Source organism: Sparus aurata, chromosome 23, assembly GCF_900880675.1.
Source record: "Sparus aurata chromosome 23, fSpaAur1.1, whole genome shotgun sequence".
Lineage (NCBI taxonomy): Eukaryota > Metazoa > Chordata > Actinopteri > Spariformes > Sparidae > Sparus > Sparus aurata.
The window spans coordinates 26,033,727-26,061,626 of NC_044209.1; the positions used below are offsets into that span (position 1 = coordinate 26,033,727).

At 44.2% G+C, this 27,900-nt stretch overlaps 1 protein-coding gene and 1 long non-coding RNA gene across 3 annotated transcripts in view; one reads left to right on the forward strand and one right to left on the reverse strand.

The window, feature by feature from the left end:
• Window positions 1-14,690, forward strand: hs3st3b1a (heparan sulfate (glucosamine) 3-O-sulfotransferase 3B1a). The gene is made up of 2 exons (XM_030406862.1): window positions 1-784; window positions 12,820-14,690. Exons 1-2 carry the CDS (start codon window positions 300-302, stop codon window positions 13,436-13,438), a joined length of 1,104 nt encoding a protein of 367 aa, XP_030262722.1. The 5' UTR covers window positions 1-299; the 3' UTR covers window positions 13,439-14,690.
• LOC115575070 (uncharacterized) overlaps window positions 6,747-27,900 on the reverse strand; it is a 26,295-nt gene continuing 5,141 nt past the window's right edge. The window contains exon 4 of one of the 2 annotated variants that reach the window (XR_003982623.1): window positions 6,747-6,948. This is a non-coding gene — a long non-coding RNA (uncharacterized LOC115575070). Of the gene's footprint in view, window positions 6,949-26,854; window positions 26,956-27,900 lie in introns of those variants that run through there. The other variant, XR_003982624.1, reaches the window with a different exon arrangement.

Consider the following 27,900-nt stretch of genomic DNA (forward strand, 5'->3'; position numbering starts at 1 on the left):
GATGGGAGTCGAACCCGCTCCCTGACGCGCGTGTCGCTCACCTGGAGAGATCTTCGGCGGCGCTTTTTATTTTTTATTTTCACATTTTTATTTCTATTTACAATAAGAAATAATTAACCCCACTTCTCACACAGAGCTGGAGTTGAAGCAGGAGGTTGGAGGAGGACGCACAGTTCCACATCGGGTTTTGGGGAGAATTACGCGCGGGTGCTCCGGGGTTTTTGCGTCATGGCTGAGGAGTGAGGCGCCCGCTGCCAACATGCCTCTTCACTGGAATATAACTTTCCCACGGCGGTCCTATGGAATATAGTCCGATCCTACACAGCCTACATGTTGTGCCATCATCATCCCACGTGAAGAACAAACTCTTCGTGTTCTGCATCATGCTGTCCCTCTGGGTCTACATGATCTACTGCTGCGTCGGCTACTGCTCCACGATGCCCAACCTGGCGTACAGACACGAGAGCGACGCGGAGGCTGACAGCCGGGGCTCCTCTCTCGGGGCGTCCAGGGACCTCCTGAATAACGAGAACGACTTGGACAGCAGAGGAGAGGAGTGGGATGAGATTAGAGGCGAGGCGAAGGCGTTGGATGATAATGCCATGTCAGGTTTCCTCAATGAGTCGGAGAGTAAAAAGTTGCCCCAGGCGATCATCATCGGGGTGAAGAAGGGAGGCACCCGGGCGCTGCTGGAGTTCCTGCGGCTGCACCCGGACATCAGGGCGGTGGGAGCCGAGCCGCACTTCTTCGACCGCAACTACGACAAGGGGCTGGAGTGGTACAGGTACGACAAACATCTGATATCTTAGAGGGAGAGATGCTTCATTTTGAACACTTCTGATGCCTTGCTCAAAGGCGTTTTATGCAGTTATGGAGGCTCTTTTCTGTGGCTGAAACAGAATAAAAACATTCTTCCTCTTCCTCTAAATAATTTGTAATAACACCAACTCATGCAGCTTTTTTTAATCTACTTTGAATCAAACCACCAACCGAATCTAATGTTTGTATCCGACTCCTTTAAAGTTTATCTTCTTTTAACTAATACTTACACCCCGGCTGCGTGATATCATCTCGACAAGGTGCTTTAAGTCTGCAACAGTAAAGAGAACAAAAAGATGTGATCATCAGCTGAGAGATCAACTGATAGTTCTCCAGGGAGGAGATAAGATAATAAGATCAGAGAAAGTGAGAACATGAAGTAATGTAGTGTGAAATGATCCTGCTGCTGGAGTTTTGTATGTGCCGTGACTTTATTTTAATTTATGTCAGTTTATAAAATGACAGGAAAGTGAGCTGACTTTAAATTCCACCATATTGCTGTTTATTTAAAGCAGATTAAAGATGGTGAACAGAGAACAGTCACATATTGATAGAGATGAAACTGAAAATTCAATATATATAATCATGCATTTATTGGTGTAAAATCACAAGAAACCAACAAATATTTGTGTTTTTGCGATCTCGGAATGAGCCTTTAATATCTACACAGTCTGACATCTTGTTTCTACGGTAGCCTAGAACGGACAAATCAGGCACGAGCGGTGTTCAGTAGGTTGCAGTTCACAACCAAACCACCAGATTTAGCTTCTAAATCATTTTATTGTCTTTGATATTAAAAGTTATTTACTACCGCTAAATTTCCTGCAGCACTACAGTTAGAAGATGTGGCATTAGCCTATTTACCTCCCTATTTAAATGTTAGCAGCCGAGTTAGCCAGCAAATAAAAATAGTTTTAGGGCAGCAGTGGAATAAATCAAAATTTTTAAACAAAAATGACACTGCTAGCTGGGTAAAACAGAAACTTGAATCCCGCTGGATGTTTCTCTTGCATTACTGGGTCTTGGCTAATTGGTTAGCTTAGCTTTGATGGCATGCAAGCTAACTACCAGCTGTTGTTTCTCAGCAGTGCCCCACGTCCTACTAGCATATTGTCCTGTATTTACAGTGTCTGATATTAAATGCACTGAACTATGAAAAGTAAATTATACATACATCACACATGTTTATACTGTAAACTATGTTATCAGACCAGTTATCAGCCTGTTAAATCCTGTATTCAGCATTGTTCTGATTATTGAAGTCAATTTTTCTTTGCTTTTTAAATCTGATTGCAGATAAAATAACTTAAAAGTCAGATTTGTAGATTGTAGATTTTTTATTTGCTGGGTCAAATAAATGCAGCTGAGGAAAAAATACAATATTTGTGTTAAAAATTTGTGGAGTGGAAGTTTTAAGTAAAAGATTGATGCAGGTCATGGCATTCAAATACGAGACAACACTACGTAGCAGCACTTAAGCATTAAACCTTCTGTTTGCAGCGACGTTGTTTGTCGTGTTCGTTTTGAAAAGCACAATCGATTTCCTGCCTGTTTGCACGACCTTCACTCTTGAGTTCCTGGAATTTGTCCCACATCTGGATCTACACCTTGGATCTAGATCTCCTGTGGCTGTCTGACAAGACAGGTGGAAAAAAAACAAAAAGATAACGCAGAGCTTCTGTTTAAATTCGACCTGAATTCTGGACGCAGTTCAAAGAAACGTCTCGTGGTTTATGGTTTGGAGTCAGCAAGTTACATCACGCTATCTTCCTCCAGCAACCAGGAGCTGGAATCAAGATCATGAGCTCCTGAGTACAGATTCAGCGGCAGCAATTTGTTTTGATCTCCGATCCAAAAAGACGTCAGAGATCGGAGACCTGCGGCTGCTCACACCTTCAACATTTTATTGCATCCTCTGCCATGGCAACTGTTGTCCTTGTACGTTACATCTCAATATGAAAGCTCTTTACTGTTGACTCAGCTGCATTATTACACAACTTCCTCCTCTTCGTGGAAATTAGCGACAAGCACGATTTATTCCTGGAAATGAGCGATCTTTCATGTACCCCGACTGTTCCCCCCCCCCAGAAATGGTGCGGCGTTGACTGCTTCAGATCAGAGCGACCACACTGTGAATAAGAGATAATAAGAGATACTGCTGTTTCGAGTGTCCATTTGGCTGAGCGGAGGGATTAACAAGACGATGTCAAAAGGATCTAGACACTGTTTTCAAAGCTGGCTCCATACTGCTACAATAGGTTAAGTGAAGCATTGTTCAAAGGACTTCTCGCTTAAGCTCCTTTAAGCATTTCCGGACAGGTTTAAGGACATTTTTTTTTTTTTTTTGGATGACTAGTCTGTAAAGAAAGATCTTTTGTCCATCTCTGCAGACTGAGCAACATGTGCAACTCGGAGATCTCTTTACTTCGAGTTGTCCTGCTGTTTTTACGACCCACAATTGATGCACAAGCAGGCGATGTATGAATAAAATGAAATGCTGATGCGAGTAACAGCCTCGAGAACCCGTCGTGTGTAATTGAGACGTAGCTCGCTACGTGCTCACAGAGGCAACTGCATACCAAACTAGCAGCTATAGTGGATGTGGGAAACTGTTTCATCTCGAGACGTGTATAATGAAGGCTTCGCTTCCCACAGAGGTGATCGCGCTAATTAAAACAACTTGGCTTGAGTTGTCACAGTGAGAGCGCTGTGCTACAGATTGACCCCATACAGCAGAGCTCCATGACACCGAGTCCACCCTTAATGATCATTTAGTGGAGCTCTGAGGACACCTTCGCCTGGCTTTGTGGCTCGAGCACATCGCTGTTGAATGTATGAGTTTTTACACGTACATGGACTTGATGAATGAGCGTTCACACACAATTTTTGGAATCAGTTAAAGAGGAAATATTTGCGATAAGGCCAAAAACGTCTGTGTGTCAAAGAGATATCTGGTTAGCATGCTAATGAGCTAGTCTGACCCCCATCGTGTGCCTGCAGCAGCTGTTCGCCAAAATAAACTCACAAAATTTCAAGAAATATTTTGACATTAATTTATCTCACTAAACTGAAAAAAAACAAACATCTAAACACCCTCAATTTTCTCTCTTTTACTGAGCTAAGAGCTTAATTGCCTCAAGGTTAAATTCACCAAAATATATCCTAAATTCACAGAGTTAGATGTGGAAATATTCTGACTCTACTGCAGTTCCCTTGTCCTGCCTGCCATGTATTCTGCCACTGTAAATCGCCTCTGTAATGTATCTCGTGTCTTCAAAGTGACGTTGTTTGGTCTCAGGAGCCACATGAACGACGTTTCTGCGTTTTTCAAGAGATCATGTAAGCCATGAAGTATATTTCACAAATACAGATGTTACAATCGACCCAATATTAACCTTTATCCACCATCATATGACGTAAACTCAGCAACTCGTGGGGAACACACTCCAAGTCCCAGTCTGGTGTCCAGTTATGTTCACTGGGAGGCCTGTTGAACTCTGTTGCCCACGGTGACTTCGCCTGTGATCCCAGGTCAGGATCCAGGAAGACTCCCATCAGCTTGTTAGCCACGGCTCAACGAGCAACTTGCTAACAGCAGCGGAGACAGACACAGGAAACAGTATAGTGAGCAGCAGTAAGCAGTCATGCTGCCCTCTATAGTTTTGGGCAACCTTTAAACTCTGGCGATTTCTACAAATGACACCTTTTAACTTTGTTCAGTGTAATGTGCGATCAGAAGTGATTACTTTCATGACTTAAAGATAAATTGTTTAGTCTATAAAAAGCCAAAAATTGTGAAAAATGCTCATCATAATTTCCCAAAGTGCTCAAACTAACAGTCCAAAACACAAAGACTCTTCATTCCGTATCATAAATGATGAAGAAAGAGAGAAAATTCTTACATTTGAGAAGCTGATCCGGGAAATGTTTGACATTTTTGCTAGTAACACAACTTAAATAATTAATTGATTATCAGATTCGCGCCATTAATTTTCTTTTGCCTATGGCCTAATCATTGCAGCTCTTATCAGAAGTGAGTCTTCAAGATGAGCTGGGAGCAGACGGAGGTGTTTGTTGATTTGTTTTCCCATATGTTTCACTTCACCGCTCCCAGACTAATGGCGTGCAGTAGCCTGGGGAGGGGAGCGGTCCGCTGGGTGGGCTTATCAGCTCCTGTGGTGGCATTGAGTTGTGCCGCACTATTTATCTGCAGTGATTGGTGTGTCCATCCTGCTTGGAGGTCCGCTGTGTCCATCCTGCCGGAGCCCCTCATAGAGGAGAGGCCCCCCGGCTCAGCAGGATGCCGACCACAATGCAGCGAAAGAGGCGCAGGCAGACGATGGCGCGCCTCCTTGCCCCCGCCTTTCTTTAATAAAACTTCCTCCCGTACGTCTTATCGTGGCAGGTTAACAACTCGCCCGACTGAATGCACGCTCAAATCAAGGTCTTCTAGGTTTCTATACAGTAGATGTGAATAATTGCTGTAATTGTGTTTTCCTCTTGAGGTTCCATATATAGAACAATGAGCGGCCTTCTTACTAACTCACTGAGGGTGTCAGAGAAGACGGCGTAATCCTCCTCAGAGCCCCAGGGAGGCTTACTGCAGGCCAGTGGCAGATAGAGGGCAGTAAATTTAAAGTGAGTCTTTAGAAAGCGCAACAGTATTATCGAGCTCAATGAAAGGGGATGCTCGAAGAACCCCCGGGGTCTGCATTAACCCTGACAATAAAAGAGCAGACAATTAGTGTGAAACATGTTTTCTCTGCCTTCACTTTGTATGCAAATGTGCTCAGAAGGGTGAAAGTGCCCTTTGACGAAGCCCAGCAGGAGTTCATCGGAAAGAGCATTCACTGGAACCTGCCCAAGAAAAAAAAAAAGACTCGCTACACTTAAAGCTTTTTCGGGGGGGCTGAAAGTTGACTTTCAGAGATCCCAGCATGGAAAAGTTCCCATGAGCAGGTTCGTTTGAGTCCGCTGGTGGCTTTTTCGCTTACTCGACAGTTTCAGCTCTTTGCAAGGACACAAGGGGGATTGTTGTAAGTGAGAAAACTCTGGATATAGGTATCCCCCGGCTTAAACTGACGCGTCAGCACACTGACGGGAAAAGAAGGGAAGAGAGCGTTCGATAATGAGATGCTTCAAAAGAAACAATCCACGCACGCTCGCTGTTGTTTCAGACATTCCTAAGATGTTTCAACCTGCAGGAGGAGAAGCGGCCTCTCTCTCCGACGGTCCTTCCGATGGACCGAAGTGATGCTATCCTTCCAAGAACAAGTCCACTAGGTTGTCAATACTGATAATGTGCACCTCCCCTCCCCAATCTGGAGATGGAGGATTTAATTTGCCGCCACAACCCCCTGGGCTTTCACTTGAGGCAATTTGTCAAACCACAGCACTTATTACAGCACTTTGGAAACGCTGAAACAAAACAAGTTCACTCCATTACATCCCCTCGAGTTGTTGACGTCCTCATCGCACTCTTTTGTTGTATCTTCAGAGAGAATGTGCTGTTTCCTGCCTCTGTCTCTCGCTGCAGAGACTCCCTGACAGCAAGTCAGAGCAACTTTAGAAAGCAGCAATCTGCCTCGGCCATCTTTGTTTGGCTTCTTTGAAGTCTTGTTTTCCTTTGCTGATCCTCTCAGACCAGCAAGTGCTGCGGGGAATTATCTAATTGTACCAACTGCGATATAAAGTCGGAAACAGCCACGCGTGCATGCAAAGAATCAGCTCTCATGTCGCATTTAAAACTCTAACTTTATATTTATGGATTTGCCCACATTTATTGAAATTAAAGTGTTGCAAATACACACATTTGATATCAGAAAAATGTTATTCCAGTATGTTTTCTGACAAACTCCGTCAGCATTAGTCACCTCCGCTCTCCTTTCTCTTGGCTGTCGCCGTTTTTCTTTCACTTTCTCTCTGAATGCAGCTTCTGTCTCTTTGTTCGCTCAGAACTCCTCCACCACTTTATCGTCTATGAGAAACTTGACTGCAGCTCACTTGGCCTTGTTCGATCGCTTCAGGTTGTTTTAGCTGACGGCTGTTGTCTCTTTTTGTCACACGCTCAGTATTTCCTGTGGCAACGGTTTAATACCGCTGCTAGTATTGATCTGCACTCCTTTAACACTGTTGGACGGATGCAGAAAAAGAACAGACATATACTTAGCGGCTCGAGCTTGTGGCCTCAAGCAGCTATGAAACATGGAGTACAGAGGAAGACATGCTGGCAGGGATTTTCATTTCCATCTCAACAGGGCTACCTGCGCGAAGGTGTGCCTTTAATACATCTTCTCCCAGCAGTACTATCAAAGAACAGCTGCCAACAAATATCCACCACTTTGGTGGCAAACACGTTTAATTTCCTAAAGATTCTTCACAATAAAAGTCTAGTTAGTTTTCAGCCGCAGTAACGTAGCACGTCTTCTGAAAACAGCTCAGGGTGAAGATGATGAAACAGCAAAATACAGCAGATATCTGAGAGCACGATCAAGGACCCTGGAGAGAAACTGAACTCCAAACCACAGAGACACAAAGTTACTGCAGGCTGAACACACAGAGACTTTTAAAAAACAAATTTCTCTTGTGTCTGGTGACACTCGGGGGTCGCCATGGGTCGCCTGCTTGGAGGCGGGCTGGGCACAACTCCGGAGAGAGGGTCAAACCCGGGCGTGGCTCAGCACAACAAAACTCGTAATGGAAATGCATATGGAAAAGGCCAGCAAAGTCCCTTATATTAATGCTTCATCAACAGATTGCAATTAATAAGGATTTTTGCACATGTGCAGTAGCACTGCGAGTCCTGTAAACAGACTCAGTGGAGATCAGGTCACTGGTACAGATCTCCCTGATGGTTCCTAGCCAAGGTAGCATACAGTCTTCTGGTTCATATACAAAACCTACATTTTGCTTTATTTCAGCTTTAAACAGGAAAAAAACAGGATAAGACACAATCAGTCTGTTCACACTGACACAGATTGCAAACTGTTGACTCTTTAAGAACCTCGTATACGTCCTGATGCATTACTGATAACTGTTCCATCACTTTCACAGAGTGTATAAACAAGCTCCGCTGTGATCGGCTCAGCGTTGTTGGTTTGCGTTTTCCTCCAGCAGCACCACCCTGTTAGAGAGTGCAGGCTGACTCTATAAACAACTGACTGTCAGGACTGTTATGTGTTAATGTAAGGCTGACAGTTGTGTGAGGGAAACCAGAATGGCTCCTGCACTATTCGTCCTCCTCCTCCTCCTCCTCCTCCTCCTCAGACACTGGGCCTGTCTCCATCAGACAGCCAGGTGGCCTTGAGTTCTGCATACTGACAGTAATAATGGAGGATGGGAAAAAAGGCATTCTCTGCACTATCATTGTTGTGTAGGAATGCTGTTGAGATAATGAAGGTCCTGAGTGTAAACGGCGGTGACGACGACTTTCACACGCATGATAAGACGGGCTGCAATGACCGAGCAGCACCTTCCCTAAAGATGCGTTCCTCTCCGATTCATGTCTGGAACTCATCTCACGGTATATATCGGTCTGATTATTATAAGTGGCCGCATACCACCACCTCCCATCCTGTCTTTGAGAAGAGGAACGACTCCCACAGTAGCTCGACCTCTCTGAGTTCTAAGATTAGGACCCATCATGACATTAGATAATGCTGAGGGTTGTTTTCTGGAGCGGTCGCTTGTCATCGCGGTCTGAGAGGCTGAATTATACATAGACGCCAATTAGAGTCGGTCGAGCCGGATCCCACAAAAAAAAAAAACAGTGAGTCAAGTCGGAGTTTCCTGCGCTGAACTTCTTCCCTACCTCAGTGAACTCATGACGGAGGGTTATCATCTACGCGGCGACGCTATAAATTCCTACCTTTGAACCGCCCTCCTGATAGCAGTGAATGTAAACAAGGCACCGGGTTTCAAACGCCGTCTCGCCAGCAGCCAGTTTAAATGGACACGCCTGACCGCCCGGCAGACACAACACAACACGCACCGGCCCTGGTTTAATATCTGTCTGTCGCAGTACGGGTGGTGTTTACTGTGCTACTGCTGCAGGGAAGCACACACAGCATTTACATTAGAAAGTGACTTAAAGTTGAATTGAATATGTAGACACGTTTTGTAGTCAAAACACATAAAATGGCTCTATATAGCTTGTCGTAACCAGGCGTATTTCAAGTCTCCAGAAATCCCAGGACCCAAATTGGTTTGAAAAAGACATTATTAAACATTATTACAGCACTTCAGACGGGACGCAGGCTAATGTTTTTAGCTGAGAAGCTAAAGCGAAGATTTCAGGCTGAAACAGGGTGTAAATAACTTTGCTTTCGAAGAAAGAAAAATCACGTGGCTTCCAGAGACTTTGATCACGCAGGACGAGCTGTGTGGAGCCATTTTAAGTTTCTACCCCCAACAAGGACGTTGTGTTTGTTTGATTTGTTGGTTTGTCAGCAGGATTACACAGAAATTACTGAACATGGCGGATGGATCTCGGTCCAGAATAGACCTCTATTAACTTTTGGTGTGGATCTGTATAAAAGGACGATCCAGGATTTTTCCAGGATAGGGTGTTCACATTTCTGTTAATCTCTTCAGTACTAATTCATGGATCTTGGTGAAAAGAAACAGGCATATAGTTTTAAGGTGGCTGGTATCTATAAGTGAGTATGAGACAATGTATTGTGGATAAAGAGGACAGGTGGGCCTTGGCGGAGGTTTGCCCTCTACTTTTAAAAACGTCCTCTGCTACTTCAGTTGTTCAGGAGAACGCCAGCGAAGTTGTTTTGTTGTGAAGCTCCAGAAAGGTTTTGTGGACTACGAAACCTCACCTGACTTTTCCACAGGCCTGGGGGTGAATGGATAATGACAGCATTTTCATTCTCGGGTGAACTGTTTCTTTAATATCTGTCTGAAGGTCGCTGTCGAGGTGCTGCAGGACGCACACACAGCATTTAAAGTTGCCAGTGACTTAAAATTTGGACTTAGGCTTCTGGGTCAGTGGTGTCATCCTCCACCGTCCTCCATCCTCCGCCTGATTCCATCTAATCCTCCCTTTACTCCTTCCTCTCTTGCTTTATCTCCTTCCTCTCTGCCTGCCAGCGTTATCTCCTCGGCCCTGCTGTTGTCCTGCCAGTTTACCAGGACAGGTTAGAGGGCAGAGGATGTTTGTGTGCACGCCGAAGCATCAATATAGATTTATTTCTAGTGCGGCAATTATAGGTAGGAATTCTCCAAAGCTCAGAATCTTTGCTTTACGACTTTGAGAATCGATTGGAGCCCACTTAGATGCTGGGTCTCGAGCTTTGTGAAGTCAAAAATGCAAATTTCATGAAGGGCCAAAAGTCAGCGCGGTGGCTCAACTTTAGCGACAAGACGTTTTTTTGTTATTTTTAATCCAGTTCTCTTAAAGCTCGCTGATGACGCCTTTGCGGGGCTGATTGATAGATGAGGATGCACTGAATCCTATTGGTTCCAGGCGACATTGTTTATTAAGCAGAACAAATTGTGAAAGCTTGCTACATCTGCCCCCCTAAGGCGACTCTCTCACTCGTGGCTCCGTCAGAGACGCTCGCTCTCTCCCCCTCTCTTGCTCTGTCTCCGCTAAGATGAATAATGCATGTGTTTCTCACACAGATTGTTTTGCTCGGGGACTGAGTGGAAAGTTTGATTGGTAGTAAGTTTTCGTGTCCCTTGAGGAACCGTGAAAAAGGCCTACAGCGCTCTGCCTGTGTGTATCCAAGAGATGCTGCAGATAATTGCAGGGGGGGGGTTCTGATAGAGTTGTTTGTGTCTCTCGTACCTATTACCTTGATTGGGTTTGTGGTTTTTCCCCCACCACACTGAACGGCTCGCTGAGGCTCTGAGGCAGTGGAACAAATGTGTGAGACCTCCTATCCTCCATAGAAAGCGAGGGCAGAGCAGGTGACGACACAACCCCGTGTGTGTTCGTACGGCTGTAATGAGGTATTCTTGATTTGCTACTTTTCCCATAATCGCAACAGCTTTTTTCCCCACAGTCAAAAAAGAAAAAAAAAAAAAATCTTCCAGCGCGTTCCTCGGCTCGTTTCCACCACATCAATTTGTAAGATGAAAGCTGCTGGGCTTGGAGAGGAACACTGAAGCTCCTTGTTTCGTGTACCAACAGATGGTTGGAAATTATTGTGATCACTTTAATGACACGGCTCCTCCGCTTCCCCGTTGTTCCTTTTAGATCAACCGCTAACAAAATCAAAACATGGCAATATCATCGAACACTGCGGTAATTCAAGAGTGACGAACTTGAACCAGCACGGGGTACGTCGCAGGCTCGTGGAGGCTTGTGACATCACATCTGGGCTTGGAGTGATTTCCATCTTCACTGCTCCTGCATTCAAGACGTGTGTTGAGATATACTCCCATATCAGGGACTGCAGGGACCAAACAGTGTGTTCTGCCGTCGTTAATAAATTAATCTCGTCAATGCTACTTTGTTGGGCTACAAAAACACCGTATGAAGTGATGTCCCCAGGAAGAAAGTCTGAGCTCGTCCCCGCTGCACCTCCATAATTAACACTGGAAGTGAGCAGCCACACTTTTTATTCAGAGTATTCACAGCTAGTGAAAAGTTTATAGTTTTATTTAACTGGGATTAAACTGTCGATTAGTTTTTAAACAACAGATGTCAGATCGATCGGGTGCAATTTTAAAACGCCTGCAATCAGAGCTGATTTTCTGGGGGTTACTTATAACGATGTACAAGGTTGAAGAGTTTGTCCGGTGAGAGAAAAATAACGCCGCAGGCTGGTTCTGATTGAAGTGAGCTAATGGTGGAAATTAACTTTAATGAGTACATTTACTGAAGTATTGTGCTTTGACTGACGTTTTGCTTTTTCTGAATCACAGCAGTACATTCAGTGAAAAAACGAATAAGCCCAGACTTTACCAGACGCAACACAAAAGCGAAGCACACATGAATGCAGTTCACAACATCTTCTGTCTTTAGATCCTCGATTTGAGTGAGGAAGAACTCCCCTAAGATCCTTTTTTAGCGACGGTAGAAAAACCTCAAGAAGGAGAGAATTGCTACCAAATATAATCTCGCAGAATGTAACTTTGTGTTGCACGCAGTGGTTCAGGAGTTTGTGTTATCACGTCCATCGCTTGTGTTTCTTCGGGGATTAAGTCTCATCGTCGTGGCCTCGTATCTCCCCTCCTCTCTCTGCGGAGACGAGCCAGCCAACGAGGCAGTCGACCAGCCTCTAATGCTCCAGCGTGTTTGGCTTAGTCCTAATCCCCCTTGGCTCACTTTAGCCATTATCCAGTCGGGGTTGCAGTTAACAGGCTATATTATGATCAACCGGAGCCGTCCAGGGTCAGGAAGAATATGCAGTTATGGGAACAGACAGCTCCAGAGCTTTGCATTTTTTCTCCACAGGAGTGGACGCCTTCTCCAAAAAAACCCCTCACATCTGACTCAAAATCACTGACAAATATGAGGAGGAAGGTGCAGCTGTGGCACGACATTAAGAAGCATAATACCGCCTATTCACAGCTAAACCGCCCTTTGTGTGATGTAATGAAGGTGTGGAATATTTCAATGTGAGGATTGCGGGCTTTGAGAGAGGATTGGCGTCTTTAGGTCGATTAAATGCAGCAGCAGGAGACGAACGTCGTCCTTCAGGGGTTTGGGTTCAGAACACGCCACGAACTGTGTATTGTGCACACATGCAATCAGGGATGATTGAAAGGACTCCTGCTCTACCTGCCACTTCCTGTCACTTTGGGTACACTCACAGACTCTCCTAATGTTGCCGGTGATGTCTACAATTGTCTCGTTGATGATGATTGACTTGCTCCTGCCTGACAGTGCTTTAAACCTGCCACAGAGCTTCTTTGTCACTGAAAACCTCGTCTTCCTGTTTGGGGGAGCTATTTAAAAGTTGTTGGCTGGCATTACAAAGATGAACAGGGTTGTTTTTGTGCCTGCAGCTCACGTGTAAATCTGTGTTTTTGTGTCCTTTGCAGGGAATTGATGCCCAAGTCGTCAGAGGGCCAGTTGACGATGGAGAAGACCCCCAGCTACTACGTCACCAAGGAGGTCCCTGCTCGAATCTACACCATGTCTAAAGACACAAAGCTCATCATAGTGGTCCGGGATCCCGTCACGCGGGCCATCTCCGACTACACCCAGACTCGCTCCAAGAAGCCGGACATCCCGTCCTTCGAGAGCCTGACCTTTAAGAACATGTCGGCGGGTCTGATCGACACCACGTGGAGCGCCGTTCAGATCGGCATGTACGCCAAGCACCTCGAGCGCTGGCTCCAGCACTTCCCCATGGAGCAGCTGCTGTTTGTTAGCGGCGAGCGCTTGATTAGCGACCCCGCAGGTGAGATGGCTCGCGTCCAGGACTTTCTCGGGCTCAGGCGGGTGGTCACGGAGAAGCATTTCCACTTTAACCCGGCAAAGGGCTTCCCCTGTCTTAAGAGACCCGAGGGGAACAGCAAGCCGCACTGCCTGGGCAAAACCAAAGGCAGGACCCATCCGAATATTGACCCAGAGGTGGTGCAGAGGCTACGGGACTTTTATAAACCCTTTAATAGCAAGTTTTACCAGATGACTGGTCATGACTTTGGCTGGGACTGACGGATGTGACGGACTCATGCCGGTCCCTCGTCTGTGTTTTTTTTATTTGATCACTCTAGAGATATTGTTGTACAGTATTTGGTGGTGTGTAAAAAGTTCAGAAGTCTATTTTATGATAATTTATTGTTATGATATTAACTCACTAAGCTGCCTAACCAGTTTTCTTCATGCTCTACCACACACATGTTTAATTCTCATCAACAGTTTTCTACAAGCACAATGTTTTTACGGGTATTCTGAGCAGGGTCGGTATCCTTTTTTTTTTTTTATTTCTTCCCCTTGGCTTCGAGTGGATATCTCCTCCTTCGACTTTTTCTCCAAGTGCTGCTCTCACTTCACCTTAAACTGAATGAGATCCAACTTTACAAACAACTGCTAATATCCCCTTAACATTTGCCTGACCCTCAGAGGTCCGTGGACCCACTTAGTCAGGTCGATACGGGCCTCAGCTGATCCAGTGCCACTTGCCAGGTGGATCAATACAGTAATAGCTCCTCATCATGTCAATTAGACCTGAGTGATGGCACTGCCTTGATCTCTGGAGCAGCGCAATAAAACATGGATCCATTAATGGTCGTAAGTTTATGGCTGACCCTTGAGCCAACTTCCAAGTTAATATAATAATACGAATTTCCACTGCAATATCTTGACTTAACCACTATTTATACCGTTTCTACAAAGGAATGTTGATTTGGATCCAATCGAGGGTCCTGTCACGATTCTTCGGGATGTTTTTATCCGAAAAACCTGCCGCGTAGGCTTCAGAACGCCCGATCAGTTCATGCTCCTTTAAAAAAATATTCATGTGGCTTAATCGCATTCATCGATCTGTCCTGAAATGGCTCCCATTGATCATCCTGTACAGCTCACCACAGGTGATACGAGATGTGTTAATGATGCCCCTTAATCCAACTGACAGAAAATAAGCAGTCCTCTAAATCTTTCTCTAGTTTATTTTTCAGTCGCAGCTGAAGAGAATTCAAATAAAACAATCCTCGGACCAAAACTCTTTAATTTAAATGTCGTGCATGGTTGAGTTTTAGTCAGCCTTTTATAAAAAGGAGCATTCGTCAGCATTTTAACAGACGTCGTTCCACAACGATGTACTGCGACCCCGCTGTTGAGGCACTACTATGCTGTATGCTTTACAAAACGTGAAAATGAAGCAGCTTAGACGAGTGAGAAGTGGATTAAAAAGGTGCAGTCGTGTCGTTTTTATGAAGTAAGAAATAAAAATGTTTTACCAAAATCATGAACGGTTTCCCATCTTTTGCTTCAGCCACATTTCAAACTATACTGACTGGTTTATGTTGTTTTATTTGTTTAAAAGGACATTTCACGTCAAGTGTTGTCAGCAGTTTCATGTCTTATTACATATATATATTATATATGAAGGAAATGTGCATCTCCTCGTGGTCGAGTCAAGCTGACGAAGCTAACTACCACGCTGCCTTGATCGCCTCTCGTCCATGTAGATGCTCACTTCCTTCTGCGTGTTGATACGGTTGTTTCAGTTTTATAAGAAGAAAATAGTTCCTACGTGAAACTGCTCAACAATCTACATGGATAAACAGCACGACAGGTAAGATGTTGCATGAACTGTCCCTTTAAATGAACTCGTATGCCTCTTTAATGCACCGCCTCCACCTTACCTGTACAGATTTCTGGATCCCCGCAGGGCAAAGGTGCACTGCTGTGTCTAAATCACCATCTTGCACTTGCTAACGGGCTAATTAGCTCAGCACTGTTAACTACCATTAGCAGTCTCAGCCCCCCCTGCTGCCACCGCTATGAGGGTTTTGTTGCCATGACCCCCACAAACATATAACACAGTGTCAGGTTTCTCATCTGGAGAGATGTTATTGTGAAAAACACTGGAATTCCTTCATGTCCCTGGGTGACACTTAACACTCCTCAATATGAAGTGAGGTCGGGTTTCAAGCCTTTGTGTTCATGTGTTCACGTTGGACGTCGACATCATGCACTACATCCTGATCGTAGAGCTGATTGTGCTGCTGATGACACCACATTCAGTCGTATAATTACACGATGCATGCATTTGTTTTGATTTCAGCAACAGTTAGCATCTTCTGCCAATATGTTTCGTCACGCAGCTCCTGCTTCGCTCTGCCTCGAGCTCGAGCTGTCCCATCCGTCATGCAGCACAGCAAACCGCAGAGCGCAAGGTCACGGCCAGATATGAATCGCCCACTTCTATTAACAACCTTTATTTAACTCCCCGACAAAAACACCCTCATTTACCTGGGGCTGCCAGAGGTGATGAGGCCGGTCTCCCTGGTGGCAGGCTCGCTTGTCTGATCGCTCAGGAAGCAGCTCCCTTTGCAATTACAGGGATAGAGGAGGGGTGCTGTAATTGCTAGGCTCCCAACTGGGGAATAGCTGTTAGCGCACATCCCTCCAGGCTGTTGTAAGGGAGGCTGCTGTTGTTTGAAGGTTGGGAAGACAAGGAAAATAGACACCTGGCAGCTCTGAGCATCAAGCGACTTCACACATCCACTTGGCAGCTTCCACCGGGGGAATAGAATCTGAGCCGCTCAATAAAAAGTGAGGCAAAATAAAACACCGTTCGACAGCCAGAGTGTTTGGTTTAGAGAACAAATGTACGGAAGTTTGGAGTTTGGGCGCTGGCAGCAGGATGAACTGTAGCCTCATTATGATGTCAAAGACAAATCTGTGTTTTCTGCCAAGATGTCAGTCACGCAAGGAAGTGAGTTTCACAGGTTTGGTCTTCCTGCAGAAGCGATCGCAAGTCATTCATCCACTGCATTGTGTGCTGAGTCACTGCTGTCGAATCAGTGATTAAGGACTTTGCTCCTGAAGCCCTGCTGTGATGTTATTGATTAAGCCTTTACGTGACATTAGTTGCAACAACTTTGAGGCCGTTCAGACCTGATTTTACCATCTTTCTCGCATCTCAGCAACTCACAAACTTTAGTGATTTATTAAGGGAGTGCAGGCGACAAAGAAGCAGCAAATATTGATAACGGTTTACTTTCAATAAAATGTTGTCTTATTTCATAAAGTGAGGTAAAATGGTAAAAACAGTCAAAACAGTTGGTTCAAACAGCTTCAAAGCAAACTTAAACTACTGCTAGGTGTTAGCAGGATAGACACAATTTGCACACGGAAGCAGCAGACAGGCTGGTACAGTGTTGTCGGGTCAAACTGACACTTTATACAAGGAAAGAAAACAAGTTAATGGATTTCATTCAATGCCGAATTTACAGGAAGGCGTGGATGATTAATCATTTGTGATGTTTAGTTTTTCACAATGTTCGTAAAGTTCCTCCAAACTCAACAACAAACTAAACTGAAGGATCCTTTAAGGGAGTCTGGGGAGTTTCTTTGCGGGTGACAAAGAAGTGGATATTCTTCGCTGTATCTGAAAGAATTGGACATGATTACTCTTATATCAGGTTTTATAGTTCTGTGCTTGACTATAATAGACGTCTGATTAAGAGCTGAATTTGTTGAGTCCTGCAGAATATGACATCACTCAGGTACGTTACCTCCTGCACCTGTGGGGATTAAAGGATCTTTTTTTCTCATATTTGGTTAGCTGACCTTTTTCACTCGCTTGCAAACTGAATGAGCTGTTACACAAGGTCAGGCAGAGCCAAACAGGATGAGGAGTCTGACTCGCAGAATGGTTTTGTATTTATAGCCTCGAGTTTGTTCTGAAAATTGCGAGGAGCTCATTTTTTTATTATCTGCACATCGTGACGGCTGAGAAAAAGGTTATTAAGAGCAGCAAATGTTCAAGACTGTTGATTCGGTTGAGTCACCGACAGGAAGTTGTGTTTCCAGTACAGCTGAGGCTTCTTTAAATGGAAGTATTCGTCTTCAAGGACCGTGACGGCCTGATCTCAGGGACACAACTAGCGCCTGCAGAAAACCAGACAGAAGAGACCTCGAGGATAAGCACTGTTAGCCAAACTTTCAGAGGTTAACAAGACAATTGCCTTCCTCTCTGTCCCTTAATCCCTCTGCATTGTTTAAACCCTAATCCTAATCCGATAGGAAGGGCAAGCATTAATCTGAGACAGTAGACTTGCAGTTGACATGTATGTGCTGACACGGCTAATCCAGATCTAATCGCTCCTCCAAAAAGTGGCTCCGTAGCGTCGTGTGGGACCAACCTGACTTACATAACTCGGGGTTGAGAACTCATGTTGTGAGACGGGGCAGATGTTACCGTAAATTACTCATTACCGCGGAACACGCGGCCACACCTCGGGCTTGTCGGGTCAAAACTAAGTGCTGCATTCAGCGCTGTCAGATTGCGACGCGCCGTTAACGTACATCAGCTCCTCATTGGCAGGAGCCGGAGCTGTGAATGCTCTGCTGCATGTCGAAAAACAACTTGTCACAACACGGAGCGCAACCGAACATCTCTCGACATGTCGTCCCCTCGAAACAATCAGGCAGATTTCTCCGGCATCTGTTTTTCCGATGCAACAGAGCCGTTCACGTCCAAATGTTGTTGTGTGCTGCTGGAACTAAATGTTTCATCTTCTCTTGTATCGCGGCTCCAGGGCTCAGGACGAATCAGTGTAAAACAGTGTTTTCATAACGTGTGTAAATGTTTATTCACCGAGCCGAGAGGGAGGAGTAATCCCCCCGAGATAATGGCATCAAAGCACTCACTGTTACTGTACTTACTGTATCCGCGTAGCTTATAGTGCTATGTCATTTGTACACACATTAGCACTCATTCCACTTGAACATGAAAGCTAAAAATAAAACGCTTTGATTCACTTTCACACGAGCGTCATTACTTTAACATATGTGACATCGCAGCTGTGAGTGTAATCAACTCTCCAACACGCTGCTCATGTTCACATTGCTCATCTGTGGCATGTTTGTGTCTCCTGATAGGCTGGAACAGATGGCACCAAAGTCGTCAGACCTCTTTCTTTTTAATCACATTTTTGATTTTTTGTAATTGCTTCGACTCTAATTGGCCTTCAGGCATTAGCATAGCTTTACTCCTGGTGGTGTTGCAGGATAATGTCACCCGAAGATGCTCTCATCTCGTCTCACGCCGTGATTCTGCAGCAGCTCAAAGTGTGCAGCAGTCAAAACCTTTTCCGTACATTGTCTTTCAAGCCTTTTTGCACAACAGCTGATTTCCTCCGTGCTCTCAGAGGATCAGGACTTCTGGCCTTGTCCAATGAGATTATGAGGCCTCACATATGGCATCCAACATGGCCGTTAATTTGAGCTTTGAAGCCGCTCTGAGTTTTTCTCATCATCGTCACATCGATCATTACAATTTGTCTTATTGCAAACAGAAATAAAAGCTGATCAGTCTGTGTTGTTCGGGGGATAAACGCCAACAAACAGGGTGATGGTGTTGTTGAGAGTGGAAGTTGCATCATCACCAGTGAAGTCCTTCGTGTTGTAACCAGAGACTCCCTGGAGGACGGCGCTGAGGGCAGAAGTGCCCTCTAACCAACGCAGACTGTCCTGTCATTAACGTTCATCCTGCCTGTGGTCTCACAGCACTATTTGTTGCAGTCGCCCGCCTGCCTGGTACCACTCTGGACTGTCCATTAGGGCCAGACCAGTCCTCTCTGAATCCCAGTGGTATGCCATTGTAATGACTTTATCACTCCACCTCAGAGAAGCCACTCAGTGAGTCCCTGAACGCAACAACATTTTTGGTTTGTGGCACAAAATCTAATATCTCTACTGTCGAGGCACATTAAAGAGTATAAGCAGCTCGGCTTATCTGATTCAATACATTCTATACCAGCCCTTATTCAATTAAAGGGACAGTTCACCACAAAATTATATTTTTTCCCCCCTCTAAACTGATGTCCTATTATCGATCTAAATTGTTTTTCGTGAGAGTTGCAAGGCTTTAAAGATGTCTGCCTCTCTTTTCAGAAATCATGAGCTTGTGAACCTTTTTGTGAGCATTTTCATGTTAGAACTATTTTCTTTCCGTATCACTGCACAGAAGGAAGCAGGGGGCAGGCTGACATAATAATTCAGGCCGGGTAATCTAACGTCAGTCCAGGAATTTCTGCACAATCAGTTGTGTTATCTTTAAGTTTAAACTTTAGCCAGTTTCTCCTGTGAGGAGACAAAAGCACATATTGTAAACTCCAGTGGAAATACAGATAACAGATAAAAAAAAAGACTCTGGTAAAAGTAGAAGTACTGATCGAAAGTCTTTACTCAAGAAAAAAAAGAAAGTACAGGCTCTGCAGTGTAGAGTGTCCCCTGAAGTACATTTCCAGCAGTGATTTCTGTACAAAGGTAATTAAACCTGAGCGTTTGTCACTAACACACCTTTTCTCCCATTCCAGTCTCCCTCTCTGTTTACGTCTTCTTACGTCTTTAACGTCGTTTCATCTCACTACGTCTGCCGTGCGTGATATGCACTGAAGAAACTGATATCAGTATCGTGATGTTGGAAAATAAAATTAATCTATAATTGCCCTCAAATGTATTCAAACTAAAGTAATGAGCCTGTTTTGAAAATAAGATGTAAGGAGAAAAAGTACAGATAATTGTGTTTAATAGGAAAAGTAAAAAGCTGCAAGACAAGATAAATACCAGCACAGATAGATGAAAAATCAAGCATCACGTACCGTAACGTCTTCGTTTTTAGTTACTTCCCACTTCTGATTGCACTTCTATAATTAAGGAATAAATATACATATCTTTGAGGTGTTTGTTTTTGCACGTTGCGTCTCCTGGGAATTCTGCCTGGATTTGAATTTATCATCATGACTCTGAAAACTGAAATGAAATACAGATTTCTGCTCTTCGCGTCTAGCAGCTGCACCTCCTCTTTTTCTTCCTGTGTTGTCGATTTTCTTGCCACACTACATTTATATATGGCAACACATGTAAGAGGAAAAATATGCACTTTTGATTTTGTGCTGAACTGTCCCTTTAAATCACATCTCACAGGAATCTGTAATCAGCATTAGTTTCTGCTGCTCTACCGCCTGTGACCCCGACCAGCTCAGACGTCTCAGTGCTTCTCCGGTCTTATCCTGCTTTCTCTGTAATGAGGTGTGTAGAGCCCCCTACTCTCTATGGACCAATGTCACCTTCATAATCCAAGATTTGGACTTTGAGGGGTCAGGGATGTGCAGCTCCCTCCTCAGGATTACTGACTGGGCTGTCTGTCGCGGGGTCTGCCGTCTGTCTGAGGGGCCGGGCGGGGGGATCCTTGGCCTTCAGCTGGTGTCTAATCTGGAGTGGAAGGCATAGTCTTGTCTGAGCTGGCCTCGGGGTCAGACGGTTACATTTATCGGTACGTATGTGTGTCACAGATAAGGATATTTCTGAAATAGAGCTTCTGACTGCAGGACTGGTGCTTCTGGACACAGCAGATACAAGCCCCCATGGTATTATATCTAATAAAGTTATGTTGTGGAATTTCATTAAGACTGTGGACGAGGATAAAAAAGGTACGGAGAGTTTGCGACTCGAGGACTTGTTGGCTTCTAAAAGAGATCCTACAATAAAAATTAATGAGGGACAATAATGTGTGCGCCTTCAGCGCTGGAGAAACACTTCACACAGAGATCATGTGGAGGCTTTCAGGGATTTAATCTGATTTTGCAATTAATTGGTTCGTTAAACTTCTGCTCCTGGGATTAAATGAAAATTAAGGCGATGCCAGAATGGAGCCGGAAATTTCCCAAGACGGCGGCTGCACCAATCAGTGTTCATCTCCCATCGATACAGACGCATCACTTCTCTCTACTTGAGTGTGTTGTATTTTTATAGGACTCAAGTTTCTGGCAGGTACGTCAAGTGAAAATAATAATTTGGTGTATCTTTAAGCATTCCTGGTTATTATGGGTGCCACAATTGGAGTCTATAATTCAAACACTGGTTTAATCTGATCTGTCATTTGCTGAAGTCAAATATGGACTTTTTTTGCTCCCCTTAAAGACTACAAACAATTCAGCAGTATCTGATGAGCCGTTTGGTGCTTGTGTCATGTATTGGTTACATTTTTTAATTCAGCCTAGAGAAGAAAAGATTTTATGCAGCGACACCCGTCAACATGTTGACACTCAGACTCAACTCCTCAGAAGTCATAACCACATTATGACTCAGTGTTATCTGGTCAGACAACACCTGTCTTTGAATGCAGCATTTATTTTGATCTTGGCTACACACCTGTAAAGTTTCGTGACAGCATCAGAACAAATACTGGCCATGGGCATGTGAGGGGGCCATAGAGCTCAACAGTGACCGCCCACTTTTTTAACGGCTCCGGTTTCGGAAGTGACTTTGCCATTCATTTACTCCACTGACGTTTCATAAAATCCTTATATAAAGAGTTTTAGGCCTGGAACCAAGCCAATCAGCTAGCAGATGAATCGTGACCATAAAACATTTAATTTGGCGCAAAAAAAATGTTGGAAAATGGAGAAAAAAGCAAAGGTACAAGACTGTGTACATAATAATCTTCAGAGTAAAGCAACTACTCATCCCATAAACCACTGCGAATGTAACAGCGACGTCTCTGATTGGTGGAGCTCGCTGTTACCATGGAAATGTTTACCGAACCCGCAAATTTTATGTTCGGCTGAACCCTTAATAAACTCTTCTCCTCATCACTAAATAAAGGCAGTAGTGAAAGTGAAATCATGGCCGCTCTGTGGTAAACGGTCGTAGAGTTCAGTGTTAGCAGTAACTAGCTAACATGAAATTCGCGGGTTTGGTAAACATTTCCATGGTAACAGCGAGCTCCACCAATCAGAGACGTCGCTGTTGCACTATAGGATTGTGGGTAGTGTAGTACTTCTCCATGACATCGCGAATAAAACATGTTTTTCTCAAAACAAGATTGATATCATACGGACTTGTGACTTCTACAGGATCATATATCATCGTTTGACAATCTGATAGCTCGTGGTAAGTCTACTTTAGATGGTTACGACATTATGGCCAATAATCAAAATCTATGTGCAGAATATGAATGGCATTTTCACTTCCGGAACCTCACTGTTGAGCTCTATTACATTTACATTTAGCAGGGGAGGGAGTCATCCAAGTCGGGGTCGAGGTGAAGTCTGAACAAATAAGTCTTGAGTGTTTTGCGGAAGATGACGAGTGATTCCGTTGTCCTGAAAATGGTCGGGAGTTCATTCCACCACTGAGGTGCCAGAACAGAGAAGAGACGCGACTTTGCTGAGCGTCTTGAATCGGATGCGGACCGCAACAGAAGCCAGTGGAGGTCATGGAGGACACATTTGCTCTCCCTGTCTTTCTGAATGGCTGTCCACCACGAGTCCGAACTTTCTCCAATGTTTCTGCCTCTCAAAAGACAGTTTTTGTCACCACTGTCTCCAAGTGCTTGTTTGTGGAGGAAAGGTTGGGTCTCGCAAACTTAAACCTTTACCGGCCTACACTGTGACAGGCTGTAAACACATTCACACACTGAGCGATAGAGTGCTTTGACATTTCTGTGCTCAGCTACTCTCACACATACAATAACACTAACAATTAGAAACCGATGCAACAGCCATCAGGAGTAATTTCAGGTTCAGTATCTTGCCCGAGGATACTTGATGTGCAGCAGGGGGATCCAGTTATCGAACCACCGGCCTTCCAATTAGCGGACCTCCGGCTCTACCTCCTGAGCCGTAACGATACTGAACTAAATACTGTGATAAACAAGAGGACTAAAACCAAAAGATGAGCTGTAGATGTCTTTCTTTCTTTCTTCACTGTATGAAAGCAAAGAAAGTCATGAGAAGGGGAAACTATCAGACATTTCAATGATTTCTGAGGTCGATGACTGTATGGCTAATATCAGATTCCCTACAGGTTCCCCAGTGAAGACGGAGAGCCTGGAGTCATGATTATCATGAGTCTCACTAGAGGGATCCTGAATTATTAGAAACAGCAGACTGAGCGATGCAAACCCGACCTGTCAATCAATCATGTGAACGTCCACCTTGAACAGCTTGTTTCATCAGACTTGATTTCTCCCTTTCAGAAGCTGTTGCGTTGCTGTTCAATGCAGGGCACTGCTACGCCAACACGCTCCTCAATGCTAACCGGAATGATACCCATGCCATTCTTCCTTTTGTCTTGTTGTTCTTTTCACTCTATAAATTGAGGCACCGGTTCACGACACTGGGCGTCAGAATGATTCCCACCCCTGCTATCAAGTTTCACGTCTTATATAAAGCCTGCGAAACGCTCCTGATCTGACTGAGCTCCATCCTTGATCTCCCTCTCCCCGCTGTCCTCAGTGAACATCAAGGTCCTGATTCGTCACGGGCTCCATTGAGTTGAATTCCTCGTGTTGCCATGGTATCAGGGGAGCGCTGTCACTCATTGTCGCTGCGATGACAAGTTCTCATTTTCTTTTTTTTTCTTTTTTCCCACCGCTATATTTGCTCTTTTGAGACGAAAACTTGTTGCTCCAACTTGGGAAAAAAAAAAAACAGGCGGCGGAGGAAAACATGTCAGATGACACGAGGGGAGCTGATGGTTCATCTGAGCGCCACCAAAACAAACTCTGATCATTAATTTAGCCAAACAGAGGATCTGATAAAGAATGTACCCAAAGTCAAACCACCAGGAATCTCCTCCCGCTCCTCCTCCTCCTCCTCTTCCCCCTAGCCTTAGCTGCATCATACCACATCTAAAAGCTTCTGCAATTATCCCGTAATCACTCAAAACCTTCCTCTCAGCTGCTCGTGCCTTTGATGACTTCCATTAAGTCAAATTGTGAGACAACAGGCTGAACCCCAGAGCCCAGTTTTTCCATCCTGTGGGTGCACACACCAGCTGGTCGGAGTTATGCAGAGGAACTATTTTACAACCTCTGATCTTCTCTCTTTTTCTATCGCTGCTGTTCTGCTATAGCTTGAAAACACAGCCACTGGCACTCCACGTATAGAATCGGTATAATATCAAATGTGGGTGCTGCTGGATGTTTTTCCCAGCATTTATTGGTGACGACAGACTCAAGATGCTCCCACTCCTTTCTCGATGATTGGAACGGAGCGCTTGTCGCAGTATGGAATTAATATCAGCCTCAACCACAGGAGAGATCGTTATCTGGGTCATCCGACTCATCTATAGCGCAGGAAAGTGTCTCTGTTCTGTTGTTTTCCTTCACATGTCACCTTCAATTTCACTTTGCGCTGAGTGAGTGTTACATCTGCGTCAGCAGCGGCACTCAGGGTGCCGAGTGCCGTTGTGCCGGTTTGATTAGGTGAGGCTCCGGACCCATCAAGGTTTGTTTCAATCAAATACCTCCAATCTAGTAGAACAGTGTTCTTTAATACACACACTCAGAAATCTATCTGTTCTCGCCCTTCGCAGCCTGTGTACGGAGTCATAAACAGTCCAAGGGAAGTAACTCATTGCATTAATAACAAAAAAATAATTGTAATGATAGTAAGAATGGCACTTAGTAGACTGTATATCTGTTATGGTGCAACAGTTCCCTTTAATTCGATCAAGCCATTCAATATCTACTAAAACATACAAATTCACTAGATTGGGATTTTTATTTGGATCTGCATCCAATTACTCACTCATAGATACCAGCCACCTTAAGTAGACCGGATTCTTTTCATCTGAGAAATGAACAAATATCTTGGAATATTAAGAGGACCAATTTGAAAGAATTAGATTTTTCCATTGTAGGACGGGTCGGCCACCATCCCAAAGCATCAGAGTCTGAAAAGTTGAAAATGAGAAAACCCCCAAATCTATGCTCTTACAAATTGGACCTTTAAGGAAAGTGAGAAAAGAATCCTGGATCCCTTTATTTGGATCAACACAGTTAACGGGATTTATTCTGGGCAGAGAGTCATCCTCCATCCTAGTCTTGTGGAAATCTGTTAAGTAGTTTTGTGTAATCCTGCTGACAAACCAACCGACCAACCATCAAATGGACGGGGCGAGAACAAAGATTGGGTAATAAAGACAGAAACAAGTATTAGAAAGACTTTCTGCTTCTCCCCATCACTGAACATCACAATGATGGCATTTCTAGTCGCCAACATGTCCTAAAATGACGTGTCTGCTTTACAAATGCTATGTATGGAAGAAACATTGAAATTATTCTTTTCACAAGTTTATTATCCTCTCACAGTTCTGCGAAACCTTGGACCATGTTCACTGCCAGCCTCTATTAGCATACACTTCCAATGTTTTTCTCAGTGACACTTTTTTCAATATCTGTGTGTGGAAACAAGGTGGAAAGGTTGTGGTTATGGCAAATAATCAATGTGATAATGTAAGCGTAAGGTGGGATAACTAAAGTAATTAGTCGAATATATGCACTACAAGGAACAAGACCATCAGTAGGAGGATTTGTTAATTGTTAATTTGTTACTGGCAGAGTAACAAATGATGATTAAAAGGGTCATATAACATTACCTTCTTCTTTCACTTGCTTTCAAAACAAATGTTAGCCAGATCAAAACTACACATATTATTAAGTAAAAGTAATAAAGTACACGCTCTGAAATATACTCAAAATATAAGAGTAAAAAGTTTCCCTCTGAAGGACTTTTCTGTGTAAAGCTAACTGAACCGCACGTCATATTAATATAATTCAAAGACCATTAAACTTAAAGGTAGAATCAGTAGAATTTGTCACAGCTGTTCCTGAACGCACCACAAAGATAGTGGATGGCTGCGTCTGATTCCCAGGACATCACATACCCACATTTTGGGTTGGTAAAGCGTCCCGAGCAGCAACAAATTGAGAAAATAAGAAGATCCCGGCAGAGAGCTTCAGGGTCTCTGCAGATACGAGATGCTAACACGCCTTTTCTCCCCGTTCCAGTGTCCCTCTCGGTCTGTTTCCTTCTCGCTTCGCCTCCCTACATCTGCTGTGTGAGACGTGCGCTGACAGGTTGGAGTCAGTCTTGTGATGTTGGGAATACAGAAACTAAAAACACCTGAACAATCTACTTAAGAACAGTAACAATGGATTTGTACTTTGTCACTTCTCATCTCTGCTCCTCTATGAAAGTCAGATTTGCTATACTGGACCACCGAACCTTTACATTCTGCCTCGCTACACAAAGGGCCGGCACTCTACTTTCTGCACTGATCGTTAGCATTGGATATCATCTCTGAGGTGAGGATTCGTCCAATAGCAACTTAATTCCAGGGACATCTGGCCGACATATTTCACTGACGCTTTGACTGAATGTTTGAGTTCGCAAATCCATCAAACACACGAATGAATAAATAAAACAAAAGCTTGTGTTGCATTGTTACAGCGAGAGAGAGATTAAAAGCACATCACCTCGAGGAGAGAGAAGAGAAACTCGCCGGATAATCGTTGGACTTAACAGAACCTTCCTCAGCACAAGGCCAAGTATATTTCTGAGCCTCATCTACAGAGATGTTTTATAGAGCGAGCTGCAGACGACCACCCGCTCGACGCTGCCCCGGCTCTCCTGACTTGGCCGCTGCTGCAGCCTTCAGCGGCGGCGTGGGTGGGTGGTTCAGCCTTGTAACTCATGTCCTCATTGCTTAAACACACACACACACACAGACACGTATTCTCACACACACACTTTCTAATAGATGTCATCTCACATTTACAGTACCGGGACATTATCTGCGCTACATCCAGTTATTAACTCCACACAGTTAAACAGTCTGCGCTCCTCTCTGGTCACTTGGTGAAGCGTTTCCACCAACCAGTGACCCAGAGCTCAGAGGACTGGGAGCTGCTCTGTATTAGGAGAGACGAGGCAGACTAATTCAATTATTTCTGCAGCATTACAGTCACTATTATCATTGTAATGACTGCATTGTATTCAGAGAATAGGCTCGCATGTGGCCATTTCGCCTGACTCATTATTCAAATTATGGTGTTTGACAATCGTAAGTCAACTTCGACGTCGACTTTCTCTAATTAACTCTTCAAACTAGTTTTGTAAGGAGAGTGTAGATCGTTTAGCTTTTTTCCTGCTCGCTTAGAAACACGGTCTCCAATAAAGTCGTGCCTTCTGACAAAAAGGTTTGTTAATGGTGGTAGTTATAAGAACCAGAGGAAGCCAGAAGAGCGTTCAGTTTGGTGACGTTGTTTTGGTCAAGTTGGACTGTCGACTAGGGCTGGGTATCACCAGGTACCTCGCGATACGATACTATCACGATATTTTGTCCACGATAACGATAATATCATGATACAGCGATTCTGCAATAATCGGCATATTACAAGAAATTTCATCCACGATACATCACGATATCTGTGTCACTGAAGAAATTCAGAATTTATTGACTGCACTGAATCCATTTCACAGGAATTACAAAACATTGTCAATCAATTTCAAATGAACGACAGCCAAGTAAACAAAGAGTATATTGCACAGTGTCTCTTTTACATTTTATTTGGTTGTATACCTATGTTTGAATAAAGATAAAGCTGTCCTCCGAAGAGGGGTGGTGGTGGTGGGCCCAAAAAAAAAAAA

Excerpts from the sequence above, each read along its gene's own strand:
- hs3st3b1a (XM_030406862.1), top strand. The coding sequence starts at position 300 with ATGGAATATAGTCCGATCCTACACAGCCTACATGTTGTGCCATCATCA. Across the intron at positions 785-12,819 it reads AAGGGGCTGGAGTGGTACAG|GGAATTGATGCCCAAGTCGT; the intron begins GTACGACAAACA and ends TGTCCTTTGCAG.